Source organism: Uranotaenia lowii, chromosome 1 (assembly GCF_029784155.1).
Source record: "Uranotaenia lowii strain MFRU-FL chromosome 1, ASM2978415v1, whole genome shotgun sequence".
NCBI classification, from domain to species: domain Eukaryota; kingdom Metazoa; phylum Arthropoda; class Insecta; order Diptera; family Culicidae; genus Uranotaenia; species Uranotaenia lowii.
This window is the reverse complement of record NC_073691.1, coordinates 181,491,300-181,508,039: the sequence shown is the minus strand read 5'-3', so window position 1 is coordinate 181,508,039 and position 16,740 is coordinate 181,491,300. Positions and strand designations below refer to the sequence as shown.

Sequence of the window (16,740 nt, the reverse complement as noted above, 5' to 3'; positions counted from 1 at the left end):
GACCACATCGTGAGACCTAGCGCTGCAAATAATCGCGAATACCCGGGAGGAAGAACAAGAAGACGAGAAACAACACATTCACAGAACGATCTTTGCGCACACCCGCGCGACCCCTGCGCATAGCAAAAGGGTTGAGACGATCGCGCAAAAGAAGAACCCCAAATGGCAACCGACTTGGTGAAGACCCAGCTAACTCTTCCTTTCATTTTCATCTGGGGGCTCATTCCGATGCCAACCGCAGGAAGGTGCAGTCGATTCGCGTCGTAAGACGGGCTAGTTTTTAGTGTCCCCACGCGCCGCGATCCGCGTAGCTTCGAGTAAAGCGCGGATATTTTGGAAGGTAATGTGCAAAGGAAGTTGTTTCTAAAAAATTTTTGCTGTGTTTTTTCAAATTTGGCGGAATGTTGTTTCTGGTTGGGTAAAATATTCCGAACGGTGGTTACGGTATCGGCCGACCTTGGTGTGGATTCTTGGTTTGTGTGGCCGACTGGAGAGCCAAAAAGGCAGCGTGGTGCAATTGGTGTCGCGGTTGTTTTGGGTGGGAACATTCCGGCGTAGTGACCCATTGTGAGCTTCCAAACAGTGTCTCGGAATGTCAAGAATCATAAAGCCAACGCGTTGCGACATGCCGCCATTGGCCATGTCTTGACGATTGTGTCTCAGCCCAAAATAAGTTGCACCGGTGAACTCCCAACGATCTAGTAAATTGAAACGAAAAAATAACGATTAAAACGCCCACAAAGGTTAAGTGTAGGGGAAAATTAGTCAAAATTTTCACACACGCTCACGCCCCCTTGCCGTCTCAAAGTGGAAATGAACCGTATGATAAACCACCAAAAAAAACCTCGTAACAGGTGCCAATTAGTGTGATTACGGTAGCTAAGAATCAAGGAACTGCACCGCCCAAGTTCCGGCCATCGAAGTTCTGGCGAGCGACGGCGCCTTTCAAGATCTAGATCTCTGAATGCATTTACTAATGCGCAACCTGTCGTTCGGATCGTTCATTGTACATACGTTCGTTCACACATCAGACAAATTCATGGGTCACAACGAGTGTTGTTGACTGATTGCCGGTCGAGTTCTTGAGTTGGTTCCGTCCGCCGAAGAAAGAAACTTACCAACTCAGTAGCAACTCGGACGGAACTTGGAACGGTATTGTGCCCAAACTAGGCACCCGCGGATCGAGTGATTGTGACAGATACAGAATATTTTCCTTCTTTTCTCTAGGATCAGCAACGAGACGACGACGCCGACGGAAGACCCACGACGGAACAAACGAGTGTGAAAGTGTTGATGATCATTTTGTATGATAAAGTGAAAAAGTGATTGATTGAAGGATCGCTAGATTAAGATATGAGTTTCCATGAATGAGTGAATTTCTTTTAATAATTTGGAACAAACCAACTAGCACGAAACAGTAAGACGAATTACGAAATTCTAGGACCTCGAACCCTAGCGACGCGCTTCCTTCTCTTGGGCCAAGAGAGTTAAAGAGGAGGTTCATAACCAGTGACTGTGGTGTTTAGATCAGCAGTTGTAGCAATTGGAGAGATTGGCTGGATTCATTTCCCGAATAGGAACTCAGCGGATCAAACCGCGTTTCCCCTTAAAAATGGTTGCGATGACGAAACTAGTGCTGCTTACAGGTAAGTTCTGGAAAGCCGACTGAAAAATCATCAAAATATGCAAACGATTTTGAAAAAAAAAACGGTTGACAGAAAACTCATCTTTTGCATTGATACCTGTCAATTAGAGTGTTCTAACTCAGCAGATTCCGAGTCCCGGGAAACGCTTTAAAATCCCGGGAATTTTCGAAGCCAATAAAAAATGCCAAATTACTAATAATTTACACGATCTAAATTAGAAAAAGAATCAGGTTGAGCATGGAAATGATAGTTCCCTTGATATATGGCTTAGAATAACACTTTTTCAACTGCTTAATACATTGAGTTTTATTAAAAAAGTTTTTTTTCGTTCGGAAACTTTGTATAAAAATAAAAACGATTCAATAAAACCGAACAATCCCAACAAAGAAACGCTATTAAAAAAAATCTGAATGTTCTGTTTTGAAACATTTAAAACTCCCGTTTCGCAAACTGTTGACAGTAGAAAAATCATTAAAGTCGGGGAATGAGGACATAACTAGCACCCGGCGCAAAGTAAACACTCCTATTTTCCACGAAAGTACGAATTTTCTCAAATAAATTTATATGAGAACAGTTTTGTAGTTCCTATAGTATTAATTTTTCAGCAAAAATGCATTCTCCTTATCATCTTTACAGAAATATTTGAAAGAATCCAACTAGGTTCTCAAGTGACGAAAATATTATAATTTTTGAGCACTGGAAAATAAGCACTTACGATCGTTTAATCATCTTGATCTGTAAAGTACACACTGCAACATGATGTAAACATTGTTTCTCAATTTGCACCATCATTAAATTTTTAATTTTGCACTATAACCAACTTTAAAACGTGTTTTTATTTTAACTTGTTGACTCAGGGCGTATAGAGCACCATTGATTGGGCCACGATGAGCATTTTCTACCGTAGAAACTAGCAGCGCATTTAGCTTGATGGAGTAAACTGAATTATAAAGCTACAGCTTGACTTGTTCCCTATTGGTTAGGTGTCAGAAAGGTAATCAGAAGACTCGAGTTCGATTCCTGGTCCAGGTGATTTTTTTTCATCTACCATTCATGATCGTTGTTTTGATTGTTGCATTTTACGGCTAGTAGCATCATCCGCCAAACAAAGCACCAGAAACATAAAGTATGAATGTGTGTGAATTGATTGTATTCTACAATCAGACATACATATATTATTTTGTTATTGCTTTGTTTGATGGATCTATTTACGATTCACCGTTAGTGCAAAATGCATCGATCATGAATGATAAATGAAAAAAAAAATCACCTCGACCATGAATCGAACTCGAGTCTTCTGATTACCCCTCCGACACCTAATCAATAGACCAAATCGTCAGATGAAACAAGTCAAACTGTAGCTATATAATTCAGTTGACATCATCGTGCTAAATTCGCTGCTTGATTCCACGGCAGAAAATGGTCATCGTGCCCCGATTAATGGTGGTTATACTGCCCCAGTGGAGGATCTCATTATGCTCCTACAGTGACCGGTTTTCAGCTTTTGAAAAAAAGTTTAAAATGCATTTTTAAACGGTTTTATCTACTTTTTCTAGTTTTAGCCCGTTAGAAAATAGGCTTCTTAGTGTCTGAACACGAAACAATGATTTAACTTACATATTATAGCTGTTTTCTATGTTACATCAGCGTATTAACGTGGCCATTATGCCCTTATCTCCCCTACTTAATTTTTGGGTCCTGGGTTTTATAATTGCTAAAAGTTTGAAATATTTTGCAGTAGTACTACCTTAAAATTTGAAAATGCCAAAATGATAAGGTTTCATATGCAATATAGCAAGCAGGGATGAGCAACCCTCGCGACATGTTTGTGTGGCCCGCGAAGGTTTTCTCAAATTGACTTTATGTTACTTTTTTACGAAATCATCATCAAATACTGGTTCATACCAATTCAAAAAGAATGTCAGTAACTAAAATTAATATGCACTTCACTTGTTTTCAGTTGCGTTTATCTTAAAACCAATCAGATTGTAAACTTTTTTTAAAATTTTAAGCATAAGCTAGTAAAGGCATACACTAAGGTTTTTTAACGCGGTTTGATTTTGCTTAGTTCTTCTTTTTACAAGGTTTGTTGCCATAGGTACGGTTCTTCTACTCGGCTCTTGTGAATCAACACGTTTTTTTAGCGAATATTTTCCATGCCCTATACGTTATCGACGGATTTCATATCGCGTAAAAACAGCCTTAGTGTAGGTAGATGCAATTTTATTTATTTTTGTTTATTTTGTTATGGTTTTTGAAACGCTGGTCTAGCGGATAGGCTGGCGCGAGTCTGGTTTTGGTATGCCAGACGTACTGGGTTCGATTCCCGGTAACGGCAAGAAAATTTTTGGGTTCGAATCCAATAAGTGACCGACAGGTAAGATGTGTTTTCCCACATAACTGGCTATATAATAAGAATGCTCAATCAGTAGCTAGCTGGCCGTGTAAATACCCCTCAGGGGGGTGACTATGGGTCAACGTTGCAGAGTTCTATCATAAAAAATGTTATGCAGGTACTTGTTCAATTTTGGCTGATAATATTTTTTCTTAATTCAAATTTCGCTAGAAATTTTAAGTTAATATTTTCGAAACGCCAGAGAACAAATGTGAATTTTAATTTTGAGTATAACAAAAATTTAAAGCTTCGGACAATAAATCAGTGTTTAAAAATTGATTACATAAAATAAAACATGCGATTTAAAGAGAAATTAAATCCCAACTAAAATAAATTGTCATTTGATAAAGTCAGAAATTAACCCTGCTTAAAATTGTTTAGCAAAATCATACTAATTGTTATTTTTTATTCATATTGATTTAATTTTTTTTTCATTTTCAATTGCAGTTCTGATTAAAAATTCCTCTGTTATATTTTAAATTTCAAATAGTATTTAATCACGATTTGAAATGTATTTTTTCGATAAGGAAAAAAATCCATTTTCAACTTCAAAGATTTTTTTAAAAGATGACAAATGATTTAATTTGATAAAAAAAGAAAACATTTAATTTTATTTCAAGAGTGCCAGTGGCCAAAGTCAGAAATAAAATTGGTTTTTAAATTCCAATTCTTTTTGTTATCAGAATAAAAGCCTAAAAATTTCGTTTTTCATTAAAGTTAACATTTCTTGAATTCGGAGCTGATAAAAAAAATTAAATTCCAAATTTTAAAGTCAATATTTAATGCACAAAGCAGATACTATTTTAGTTAACATTGAGCATTAAAATGACGCTTTAAAGTTGCGTCTTCGAATAGTTTTTTCGAAATTTTCATAATTTAATTCAATAATCATGGTGAAACGTTTGCAAATTTCCAAGCGTATTAATAGTTAAAATTTTATGCTCTGAATATTTTGCCGCCGTCAATTGAACTGTTGGGTCCTGGAAAGCACAAAAGCAATAAATTGAGTTTTTCTTGTTAAAAATTTAGAGGAAGCCTATAATCCAAGAAGATAATATATTCAGAACACCAAATTCTGAGTTGACAAAGAATTTTTTTTATTAAACATTTAGATAAAAATTAGATCGACTACAAAATTCGGTAATTTTATTTGAAAATAGTATATGGTTAATTTATTTGAATATTAAAAAAGAATGTTGATTCTTTTTTTCGGCACTAGGTATCGGTAATATTCGAGTTCTGTAATGAGAACATTTCAAGACTATGAAAATTGAAAATTTGTTCCATGAGGGACAAATTAATGATATGTGATGAATATTCAAATTCTACTGGTTCATTTTTCATATCGATTCATTTCTTCTAATTTTCAATTTGCCTATAAATTTCATAATCTTGAAATGTTCTTATTGAAAAACATAACTGAAATATAATATGAAGATGAAAAAGATAAATTTTTAACATTCTAGAAAGAAATGTTTTCAATAAAAACAATTATTAGTAGATTTTCAATAAAAACAATTATTAGTAGACTTTTAAATGATAATTCAAAATTCAGCGCTCTGAATCCTATGTTTAAATAATTGATTTGGTATAATTTGGCGTTCTAAACTCGAATCTATTGTCAGATATTGTCTATCACCTCTTGTTTTGGTGATATGAAGTTTGTAAGTTTAAAAATGAATAAGTATTGAGTAGATTTAATCATTGATAAACGATCTAAAAACCTACAGAAAAGAAAAAAAGAGATTCTGAATTTAATAATTATACTTTATTCAATACAGGAGTTTTAATTTTTAGATTTAATATTGATTATAATTCTGCATTTATTTCAAATTTGATTTCATACTTGTAATCCTCACTTTTGAATGATAAATCAATGACTTGCCGCATTGATTTGAAATTTGGATTCTGTATTTTTTTTCTGTTTATTTTTATTCTAAACTTCCTTTTTTCTAAATTCTTTTGTGACATTTTGAATCCTATCATAAAAACTATGATGGTGTTGGAAATCCATTTACTTAATAATTTGGCATTTTTGGTAGCATTGTCACTTCTCGCTAAATGTGAACTTCGAAAAACCCTCCATGGACGAGTCCTTCGCACGAGCCAGTCCACCGATACGGCCGATAAATTTAGTAACAAAGCAGGACCAGATTAAGCCATCGGGGGGCGGGGCAATTTTTATCGAGGGGCTCCTACAAATCGATTTTTTTGGCAAATGCCATCCCAGAAAATAAATAAAATTTGAACATAAAATGAAACATTTGTTCAGTTGTATTTCCTTCAATACCATTATATCTGCGTAGAAAGTAGTTTCTGATATCTTCAAACAATAATGCTGGAACAAATTTCAAATCCTTCTTTTGTCAATCGGAGTTCGAACATCGCGAGGTGGGGGGGGGACAATAAAAAATAATGCGAAAAACAAATAAATTGGAATAAATTGCACGAAAGCTTGTATGCAACCAAATTGCATTAAACCTATGAATCAAGTATTTTTTTATCGAAAAATTCATTAAAATCAAGAATACATAATGTGAATTAACTTCCATCTTCCAAAATTTGGTTCTTGGTCTTGTAATCTTTCAGAATTTTTATTTGAAATTTAATTAAAATACTTCAAACTTTATTTATCCCCCCCTTCGGGATTTTGGAAATTTCGAATGGGGGGGGGGGGTGACAAAAGAAGAAATTGATATTTGTTCCAGCCTAATTGTGCAATCATTTCGGGAGATTGCATGCAAAATGCGCAATTTATCTGTTACTGAAATTTGCTTATTTAAACAGAAAAATCAAGGAGAAATATTCGATTTTTTTTTTCATTTCATAATTTATCGCATAGTTTAAACATTATCAAAAACTAAACAAATATTCTTGTCATGACAATTGGGAACTTCTAGTAATTTAAGATCACAAACTAAAAGCTTAAAAAAAGAATTATATTCAAATTCCATAGAGATACAGATACAAAAGTTCAAAAATAAAATTCAAAATTTATTCAGAGCCACAATTCAGTGTCTCAAATCAAAGTCATAAATTCAAATAAAGAATTTAAAAATAAATCTGTAATGAAATTCAAATACAAAATTTCAGAATTTTACCCGGGCAGTATTCGGGTTGATACGGGTATTTTTATATATAACTTTTCATTTCTCAACCATTATTATGAAAATATCCATTGGTTTATAAATTCTTATTTCTGTATTAGACTTGAGATTCATATTGAAACATTTTCAACTGATTTAACCTAAATTTTATCATCTACTGAAGTAAATATCCTGAATTCCGCATATCATTTTCAAAATTATCATCTAATATATAAAGATGAGTTGGACTATATATGTTTGTATGCACCTTATACAAATCCACACCGCTTAACCGATCAGCCTGAAATTTGGTACAGTTATGTGTTTGGACCATGGGAAGGTTTTAGTAATAGTTTCGCACCCCTCCCACCTGAGAAAAGGGACCCTCCCATAGAACTTTCCTTTTTTTCCCACAAACCAAAAGTCATGGCACCCATTTTTCAGAACCAATTTTTTCCCTTTGGCGGGGTTGTTTTCACCATCACCATGGGCTGGGCATTAGAAACGACCATCCAGAGTTCACGTGGACTAGAAAGCAAATCATTGCTTGCTGAGCATCAAAGATTTGAAAGGTAAAATTTTGGCGGGTGTTTTTTCCTTCTACTGTTCAAAACACGTGGTACCGGTACGAGATATTTGGATGCAATAATGAGCCTACATTTTGTATTGAAAAATACAACTATCCTGTAAAGAATATATTGACTAAAATTGTAGTGATTTTCAATGTGCTGCCTACCTTTGGGGTGGCTTTGAGAGTTTACAAGGATATACAGTGAAGTGAGCAGTCAACAATGAATTGGCTTCTTCAGCCAAGATTTTAACCAAACATTTTCAAATTTTTAGGATTCCTTATAGAGAAGGAAAAAATCATTAGATTCAGAGTTATATATATGTTGAAGGCTGCAATTTCAACGGTTTGATAGCCGCTGGGGAATCTAAATGGGGGATTAGAAAATTTATTAGATAATACAATCTGAGGTTTTTAGTTTTATACTATCCTATTTCATTGGCCAATTTATTTAAACTTTTTGATTTATTTTTGGTCATCAATGTGTTCAATTCTACCATCCAATTTTGAAAAAAAAACCGTTTGGTTCTGCGAGTTCAAACAAATGATTTCAAAGAATTTTAACATTGATCACTCTTCAAAATAATTAATGGAACTCAAATAAGACCATTTACATAACATTTAAATGGTTATTTCGGTCCAGAGATGACTTCTTTTCGATAACTCCAAGAAACTTTTAGTGCAACATTCAACATTTAAGAAAAACAGTGTTAAATTAAAAAAGTGAAAAAGGCAAACATACAAGTGAAAACATGCCAAATGAGTCTTAAACATGGTTCAACAAGGTTTTTTTTTTTTTTTCAAATTACCTTTATTTTTCAAATTACAATAATATGTTCACTTTTGTTGTTTTTGCTTATGGTTAGTCATAGTTTAATTACAAACAGCTTAGAAAAAATTCAAATGATTTCTGAAATGCTTTTCAAACAGGTGCTTGGAATTAAATCGCGCGTTTCTTATATTTTGTTTAAGCTTTTCCAAATCTCCAGTTCCTTTAGTTTCTATATTGAACGTTATAACTTCAGCTAATAACCGAAGTCCTGCTTTATATCTATAATTTTTAACTGAAATATTCAATGATAACAACTCATCTGGCTCAAATACATTTATCTTGAGATTTTGATTTAACGTAATTTTTAACCACTTCCAAATTAAGATAGAATTTGTACAGGATTTTATTATATGACTTGTTGTTTGTAAAGTTCCGCAGTTCTCGCAGTTTGAAGAATCATTACCGTTTATATTATTACGTAAAAGCTTTACTTTGTTTGGTATAATATCTTTATACACCCTGAACAGTATATCTTTATTTTTAAAGCTGAGAAAATTACTATCCAAATTAGCTAACATGTTTTCCCAGCACATCGACGGTAGATCTTTTTGGACTTTGCATTCAATCTTCAAATTGTCAATAAAATAATCGTATAATTTCTTGGAGCTTTTCAAGTGATCATCGTTTTTCAAATTATTAGCTACGCAAATCCAACTTTTCATGTTTTTGGATAATTTCATGTTGTATTTTTGATTAAGCATAAATTCATCTACTGTAAATGTATTATTTTCTTTTTGATATAAAATATTTTTCACAAACAATGCCTTGGATTTAGATTCAACATCGATTAAAGCTAAACCACCTTTGTACACAGGCAAATACAACTCGTTTCTTGGCACTTTGAAAATTGTTGACGACCATAAAAAACGTCCGCACATCATTTTGATCTGAGCCAGATATTTATTCTCTGGGGGAAAAACCTGACATATGTACCATAATTTTGACAATATAAATACATTTAATAGATTAACTTTTTCAAAAAGAGTTATGTTACGTGAACAATGTAGAGATGTTATATACTTCAATTTATTAACGTAAGAATGATAGTTTCTCTCCAATAAAAGTTTGATATTTTGAAATATTTCCACGCTTAAGATTTTTATTGATTCTTTTTCTTGAATTATGTGGGGCCCAGTCATACATGAGTTAAATCTTAAAAAATATGATTTTGATAAGTTCAGTTTTATTTTAGAGTAAATACTAAAATAGCTGACTATCTCTAGAGCCGTATCGAACTCATTATTGTTCTTTATTAAAATATTTATATCGTCTGCATAGGATATAACATTAATAAATTTATTTCCTATGAGACATCCAGGTATATTCTCACTCAGTTTCCGAATTAATGGTTCAATATATAATGAAAACAAAGCCATACTCAGTGGGCATCCTTGCCGCACTGAGCTCTGAATTGATATTAAAGGAGTAAAAAACCCGTTGAAAAGAACTTTAGAATAAGCATTTTTATATAGACGTTTCAAACAATTAATAAAAGAAACCGGAAAATTGAATTTGTCTAAAACTGCCCAAAGAAAGTCATGATCTACACGATCAAATGCTTTCTCTAAGTCAAGGCTTAACAATACGGCTTTAAATCGCTTAGACGAGTTTGATTGAATCAAGATATTTCTTAAATCTTTCAAGTTATCAACACACGATCTGTTATCAACAGCTGCAGATTGCCCTTTGCCTATTAGTTTTATCATTAAAGGTCTAACTCTATTCCAAAGAATTTTAGTGAAAAGTTTGCTATCTGCGTTGAGCATACTAATAGGTCTACGATTTGCAAGATCATAAATATCTCCTTTTTTAGGGACGAGTGTAATGATACCTTCATAAAATGATTTATCTGGATTTGTGTTACCTTGCAAATATAGATTGAATAGAGCTACTAAGTCATTTTTTAATAACTCAAAGAAAACGCTATAGAAATTGTAACATAAACCATCAGGGCCAGGACTACTTTTTTTAGATGCTGTTTCAATTACTGTTTTTAACTCATCACAAGTTATGGGTCTAGTTAACATTTGCTGATCAATATCGTTCATTCTATTATTTAGTGTATTTAAAATATTTTCATAGTCATTTCGAATGTCTGGGAGTTTTTTGAAAATGTTGCTGAAATATTCATAAATTGTTGATCTTAACTTATTCGTATCATTAGTTATCTGATTTTCAATCCTAAGTTTCAAAGTATTTGAATTTGCGGTTCTGTTTAGTCTATTAGCAATTTGAAAAATACTTAATTTTTCTTCATCATATAATGTATGTGCTTTTAATTTGTAGTTAAGAGCGTTCATATTTCTTACTTGGAAGTCTAGAATTTTTGATTTGACAATTTTCATATCTGACTGAACGTTTAAACCTAAAGTTTGTTTTTTAAATAATTCAAAAAGACAATTATCATAGAAATTTTTTTCTCGATAAAATTGTTGGTTTCTCAGGAAGTTTTCTTTTTTGAAAAATTTTTTAATGCTTGTTTTTGCATGGGTATTCCACCAGTAATTGATATCTTCATAAGATCTTCTGGATTTCAATTCTAAATACATTTCTTTAAATTTATCGAATATATCTTCATTTTTAAACACATTTAAATTTAGTTTCCAATATCCTTTACCTATGAAAGCAAAACTATTAGAATTCTCGACATTACATTTCATTATGACACCGTGATAGTCAGAAAAATTCAAAGGAACTGTGCGGATTTCTTTGATAAATGAAATAAACTCTGATGATGCGTATATTCTATCCAGTCTAGAACTCGAATCTCCCCTGACGAACGTGAATATAGTATTATTCTGTTTAATTTTCTTTTCAACATCTATCAATTTTAATGACGAAACAAGTTTTTTTAATCCACTGGATACGTTTTTAACTAAACCATTTGTGTCTTCCGGTAACAAAATACAATTGAAATCCCCCAGAATTACATTTTCTTTATTATTTGACAAGTGCACTAAAATTTCCTGTGTAAAAAGGTGATCTCTTTCTTTTTTAAACCCGCTCCCAGAATGGGCGTGAACATTTATCAGGTTAGTGCTTCCAATGCAAGTAGAAATAATTCTTCCATTTGTGTTGAGAATAACATTTGAAAATTGAATGTTTTTCCGTATTAGAATTGCAGTTCCTTTACCGTCTTCACTGATATTTACTAATGCTTCATGGGAATTCAAAAAATTAAAATTCTCAAAGGAAACTTCTTGTAAACACACAACATCAACATCAAAATCTCTAACAAAATCTCTCAATAGTAGTTTTTTTGCCATTGAGCTGATAGCATTGAGGTTAATAGTCGCGATCGATTGAGTAAAATGCATTTCTGAATTTGTGGAGGAGCTTAAACAAAAATTGGGAAAAATGTTAAGGCAATAAAAACGAAAAACCGAGTACGAAAACCATCATTTGAAAATCTTCTAAACTTACGTTTGAAAAGCAACTTGGTCCTACAGGCTTGGTGGTCGTCATCTCACTTCTTACCAGCGGTCGTGCTACGCGTGCTGATACCATCGATCGGACTCGGCGCTGTCTTCATCTCCTTTTTGCCTTTACGTTTGTCTTTCGGCGAACTATCCGAGTCGGTGCTGGAGGTCGTATCCGATGAGCGTTTCAGCGTCTGTTGTTCAACTTCCATATCATCATCGTCGACAGCAACACCATCCAACGATGCACTATCGGGATTGGGACTGGTCACGTGCGAGCTACGATCGTTTTTTTCCAACGGTTTCGACACCTCGTGCTTGTCAGGTTCGGCAGTTGAGTTGGTGATTTCTTTTTCGGTTCTTTTAATATTCGGGAGTGGAAGTGATGTCATGTTCGGCTTCAGTATGGTTGAACTCGAGGATGCTCCAAGAATACCATTGGCAACTACCTGGCTGTATGCCCCATTTTGAACTGTTTTCAACTTGATGAGCTTAGGACAATCTGCTTTCAAATGGCCCTCACCTTTGCAGAAAAAGCACCTGTTCTTAAGGCCCTCGTAGTACAGTCGCGCCTTAAAGTGTCCAATGAATAAGTTAGCGGGTATCTCCTTGGTTATTTCCATATGGACCCCTCTGATGCCACTGTAGACTTGAAATCCGTATTCTGCCGGAAACTTTTCGCGCACATGTTGCCTTACCGTTCCGAAATGGCCCAAAGCCGAAGCGATTTCCTTTTCCTCTATTTCTGGGGGCAAGTTAAAAATTCGTACGTAACGAAATAGACTGCTCGCAATTTCTAATTTCACCGAGGTAATCGTTCCATCTTCATATCCAAAATCGTATTGTTCCTGAAGGCTGCTGGAAAACATGTTGAAGGCCGTTTCGTCCAGAAATTTCAGATAGAAACATCTTTCATTCTCGTCCTTATATATCGAGTGCACTTGTGCTGCTGATATCTTTAACTTGTTACCGACAAACCGTAATACATCAAGATAAGCTGGAGCCTTAGCGGTTGGACCGAAAGCAATTTTGTACGTATGTTTTCGGGTCTTGTCCATGATGGAATAACGCAGTAAATTCCGTGAAGAAGAAAAAAAACCACAAACTGTGGATTGACAACTGACTAGGTTCGGAGCGAAGATAAATTGCGTTCGTTCGTACCAACGTCCGAGCGTAAACTGGTTCGGAAGTGCTTTTAGAAATTTTTAATTAAATAAAACTTAAATATACCATTGTACAGGGAGATCATCCATCTTGAAAAGTGGGATAGTCTCCAAAAGAGATTAAAGTTTTTTGTGATAGAGAAGAAGGAAATTATTTTGAAATTCAATTCATAATCCTTAAAACTATAATCTTCTTAAAAAAAAATGAAATCGATAAACACAGTGAATAATCTCACTAAAACCTTTTAAAAGACTTACAAAACTTACGTGGCCAAACATGGGCCCAATTTCTTAAAATGATGAATATAAAGCTTCCAATATTTCGAAAAATCAAACGCCTCATTTTGATTAATATTTTTTGTGAACCCGAGCAAGGCCGGGTAAAATCAGCTAGTTCTCAAATATTTTTTTCATAAAAACGATCTCAAAGTTGAGTTGCTAATATTATTAAGTGATTCTCTTAAAAAGACATACACCGTCTTAGCCGATTGAGACTTTACAGACTGAATAAATGACGTGGACAACTTAAGAATCACATTTAATACCCAGTACCGAGATGGGAATCGAACCCTTGCCATCAGTGGATCAGCGATTACCGTCTTACCACGCTAACCACTCGACCACCGAGACGTAGGGGAAAGTCGGGTAAAACGGACACCTTAAGGTAGAACCGCTAGAGAAAATCAGATATTGCTTTTTTCATCGTAGTTTTCGTGCAGTGTTTTTATAGTAATCTAAAACATGCTTGCAAATTACACTTTTCAAAAATGGTCGGGTAAAACGGACACTGCTCAGAAAAGGTACATTATGTCGCAAAATTGCTGTTAAAGTAGATATTTTTGTGAGTTAAGTATTTGAAAACGTTTTAAAACCAAAATAGATCCAACTGGTCCAAGTCCAGCAGCGAAACATTGTGGTTTCGGAATTCCGTATTTTATAGGCGCTTTCTCAACCGGAGATCCGATTTTTGCAGTTTTTAAGGCCTGTTTGACATGCCGAGTGCTTTTCGACCGACAATTGCTCTTGCCTAGGCCTTCCGAAGGCTTATGGAGGATCGAACCGATGAAAATTTTAAAATACCTGGAGAAACTTGTGTGTCCGTTTTACCCGACCTTGAGGTGTCCGTTTTACCCGACTTAGTAACTTTTTTTTAATAACGTTTGTTGTTCAAGCCCTTTGACGGAAATTCCCTGATTTTCCGCCAGATGGTTAAAAAGAAGCCTAATAAACACTCTACCTTTGAAAACGGTTGAAATTTTTGAAAATTTTGCGAGTTATGAACTATTAAATGAGGAGAGATAATTACATCAAATAATGGATCCTCAAAGTTTTTGTTTGTTTTGTTTACTATTATGGGGCCTTGCTTGCTATAAATAAACAAAGGGTCTCGAAAGTGTTGATACACTTAGGTGAACATATTCCCATCATTAGATTTTTGCCAAACATTGTAATTTTCGAAATATCGAAAGTGTCCGTTTTACCCGCTGTGTCCGTCTTACCCGACTTTCCCCTACATGAATATTTATATGTTTTTAATCTGATTTAGATGCGAGGCACTGAATTGTGTCACTGAATATAACCTGATTTTAAGTTTTGAATTCTTAAACTTTCATATCTGCATCTCTTTAGAATTTTAATTTAATTATTTTGTTTATTTATTATTATTTTTTTTTTTGAATTTCATATTCATTGTTTCAAATCTTAATGACACTTCCCAATTGTCATTGAGTGAATATTTCTCGATGAAGCATAAACGGCCATTATTCTAAATCAGAGAATTTCAGTTGATGATAAGGGTAACAAAAAAAAATTTTGCATTTTACACCTCAAATCAGAGCTTTCATTTTTGAGAAATTTCTCAACTCTTCCGCAATGTTTGCACGTGAGCAATTAACAATTTTTATTTGAAGAGACCAGAAACCATCTTCTACGCTATCAACATAGCTATTAAGAAAATATCATAGGGCCCCCCGAGAAAAATTGCCCCGGGTCTGTTTTCTAAAAAATCAAAACAATAAATCTCATATCAAAACTATAACTGAATAAGAAATAAATATCTCGCTGAGATAGGTTTTAGTAATGATTTTTATATGCTTTTCTGATCGGGAAATCATATCTTCTATTCAATATAAGAAAATGATGTTTTGTTTATTGTAGTGTAAGCATTCTCTGGTCTGGCCCGGTTAGCAAAATATCTAAATAACAAGTTTTTATATTGATAGATTTATTTACATTATGAAAAAAAAACCGAAAACTCAAGTCGGGTTCGTTATCTATATTCTATTTTTAAGAGTTTGAAAAACGATTTGACCGCTGATGAAGTGTTTCGTTAAAAAAAAAAAAAAAAGGAAGCTATTTTTCCACCCATAATGTGAATTCATTTTGCCCTGGATTCTGCTTTAATTTGTCCAAAATAAGTTAAAAATTAAATGCCCAGTTTTCGCCAAGTGTTGAATTAAATTTGCTAATAAATGCGAAAAATTACGCAATGTCTCTAGGGAGCATCCTTAACTTGAGTAAGAGTGTAACTATTCGAGGTATTATTTCACGGGGGCTCCGTTAGCTGTTCTAATTTACGCTTCATTTTGATGTCCTTTCTTAGATTTCTTGAGATTAAAGCAAATTAATTTTTTTTTTCGGGGACCCCATCGCCCCCACTTAATTCGGCGTTCTGAGTTGACATCATAAGAAAGGAGTGCATGAAAAAAGTTATGGGAAAATAAGTTTATTTTACCTCTTTGTATTATTTTTCGAAACTTTTACATTATTTTAACGCTTGAAGAAACAATTTTGTTTTTTAATTCATTAATTTCTTAGTTATATGTCAAGAAAGTTCTGTCCTTCGACGGATTCCTAATTTCATATTCATAAGTAGAGGGTTAAAATTTTTAATATCATCATCGAACTTATAAAATTAGAAGAAAAAAATATTGGAAAATACTATGTATTCATTGAAATATAAGTAGGTACCATCATTTGGGACTTTCTCAAACCCTTTTAACTTGGCAACTGACAAAAATAACCCCTAACGAAGCCGATCAAACGGTATAACGTACATAGCTATAACTTCCATTGCATAAATCTGTTGCTCGCACTTATCTAATCGTCGACGTTGTTCGAGCCCACCGGGTCTCCGATCTGTATCTCTATTAGGGATCTTCGTGTCACATAGTGACGGATTTTTTTACTGCTTACATTTTTGGATGTGCCTATTAAACGCGCTTAGTCACAAAATTACACACATAAGCCCTGCTGACGGGCATTACACTGGCTCTCACGCGTGTGGTGGGTCCGTAAGGGTTTAGTACCAACTTTTTTGCGCTCATTTTATAGGCGCACGGTTACGGTTAATCGTTGGAGCCAACCGTAATCCCAGAGATACTGGGATGGGAGTTAAAAAAACGAGAAAACCAACCTTTGGGTCATCTTCAGGTATTATACTGTGACCGGGTCATAGTAGAGGTTGGTTCGATTACGGCGTACGCTCGAGGTACTTAGGTTCGGGTCACTACGAGTTGAGAAAATTCAAAATTTCCCACACCGTATCTAACCGAGAGCCGGAAAGCTCTCTCACCCAACTCGCATTCGTGCAGAGATAGTTGATGGGCAGCCTGGTGTCGGTTTCCTCGGT

The 16,740-nt window shown here is 34.2% G+C and overlaps 1 protein-coding gene across 3 annotated transcripts in view; it reads left to right on the top strand.

Annotated features, from left to right (window-relative positions):
* Nucleotides 1-218: 218 nt before the first annotated feature.
* Nucleotides 219-16,740, top strand: part of LOC129739163 (putative mediator of RNA polymerase II transcription subunit 26) — a 64,485-nt gene continuing 47,963 nt past the window's right edge. For all 3 annotated transcript variants that reach the window (XM_055730598.1, XM_055730587.1, XM_055730579.1), the window contains exons 1-2: nucleotides 219-340; nucleotides 1,228-1,646. In XM_055730598.1, coding sequence (XP_055586573.1) covers nucleotides 1,613-1,646 — 34 coding nt within the window. In that variant the 5' untranslated portion in view covers nucleotides 219-340; nucleotides 1,228-1,612. The remainder of the gene's footprint in view (nucleotides 341-1,227; nucleotides 1,647-16,740) is intronic.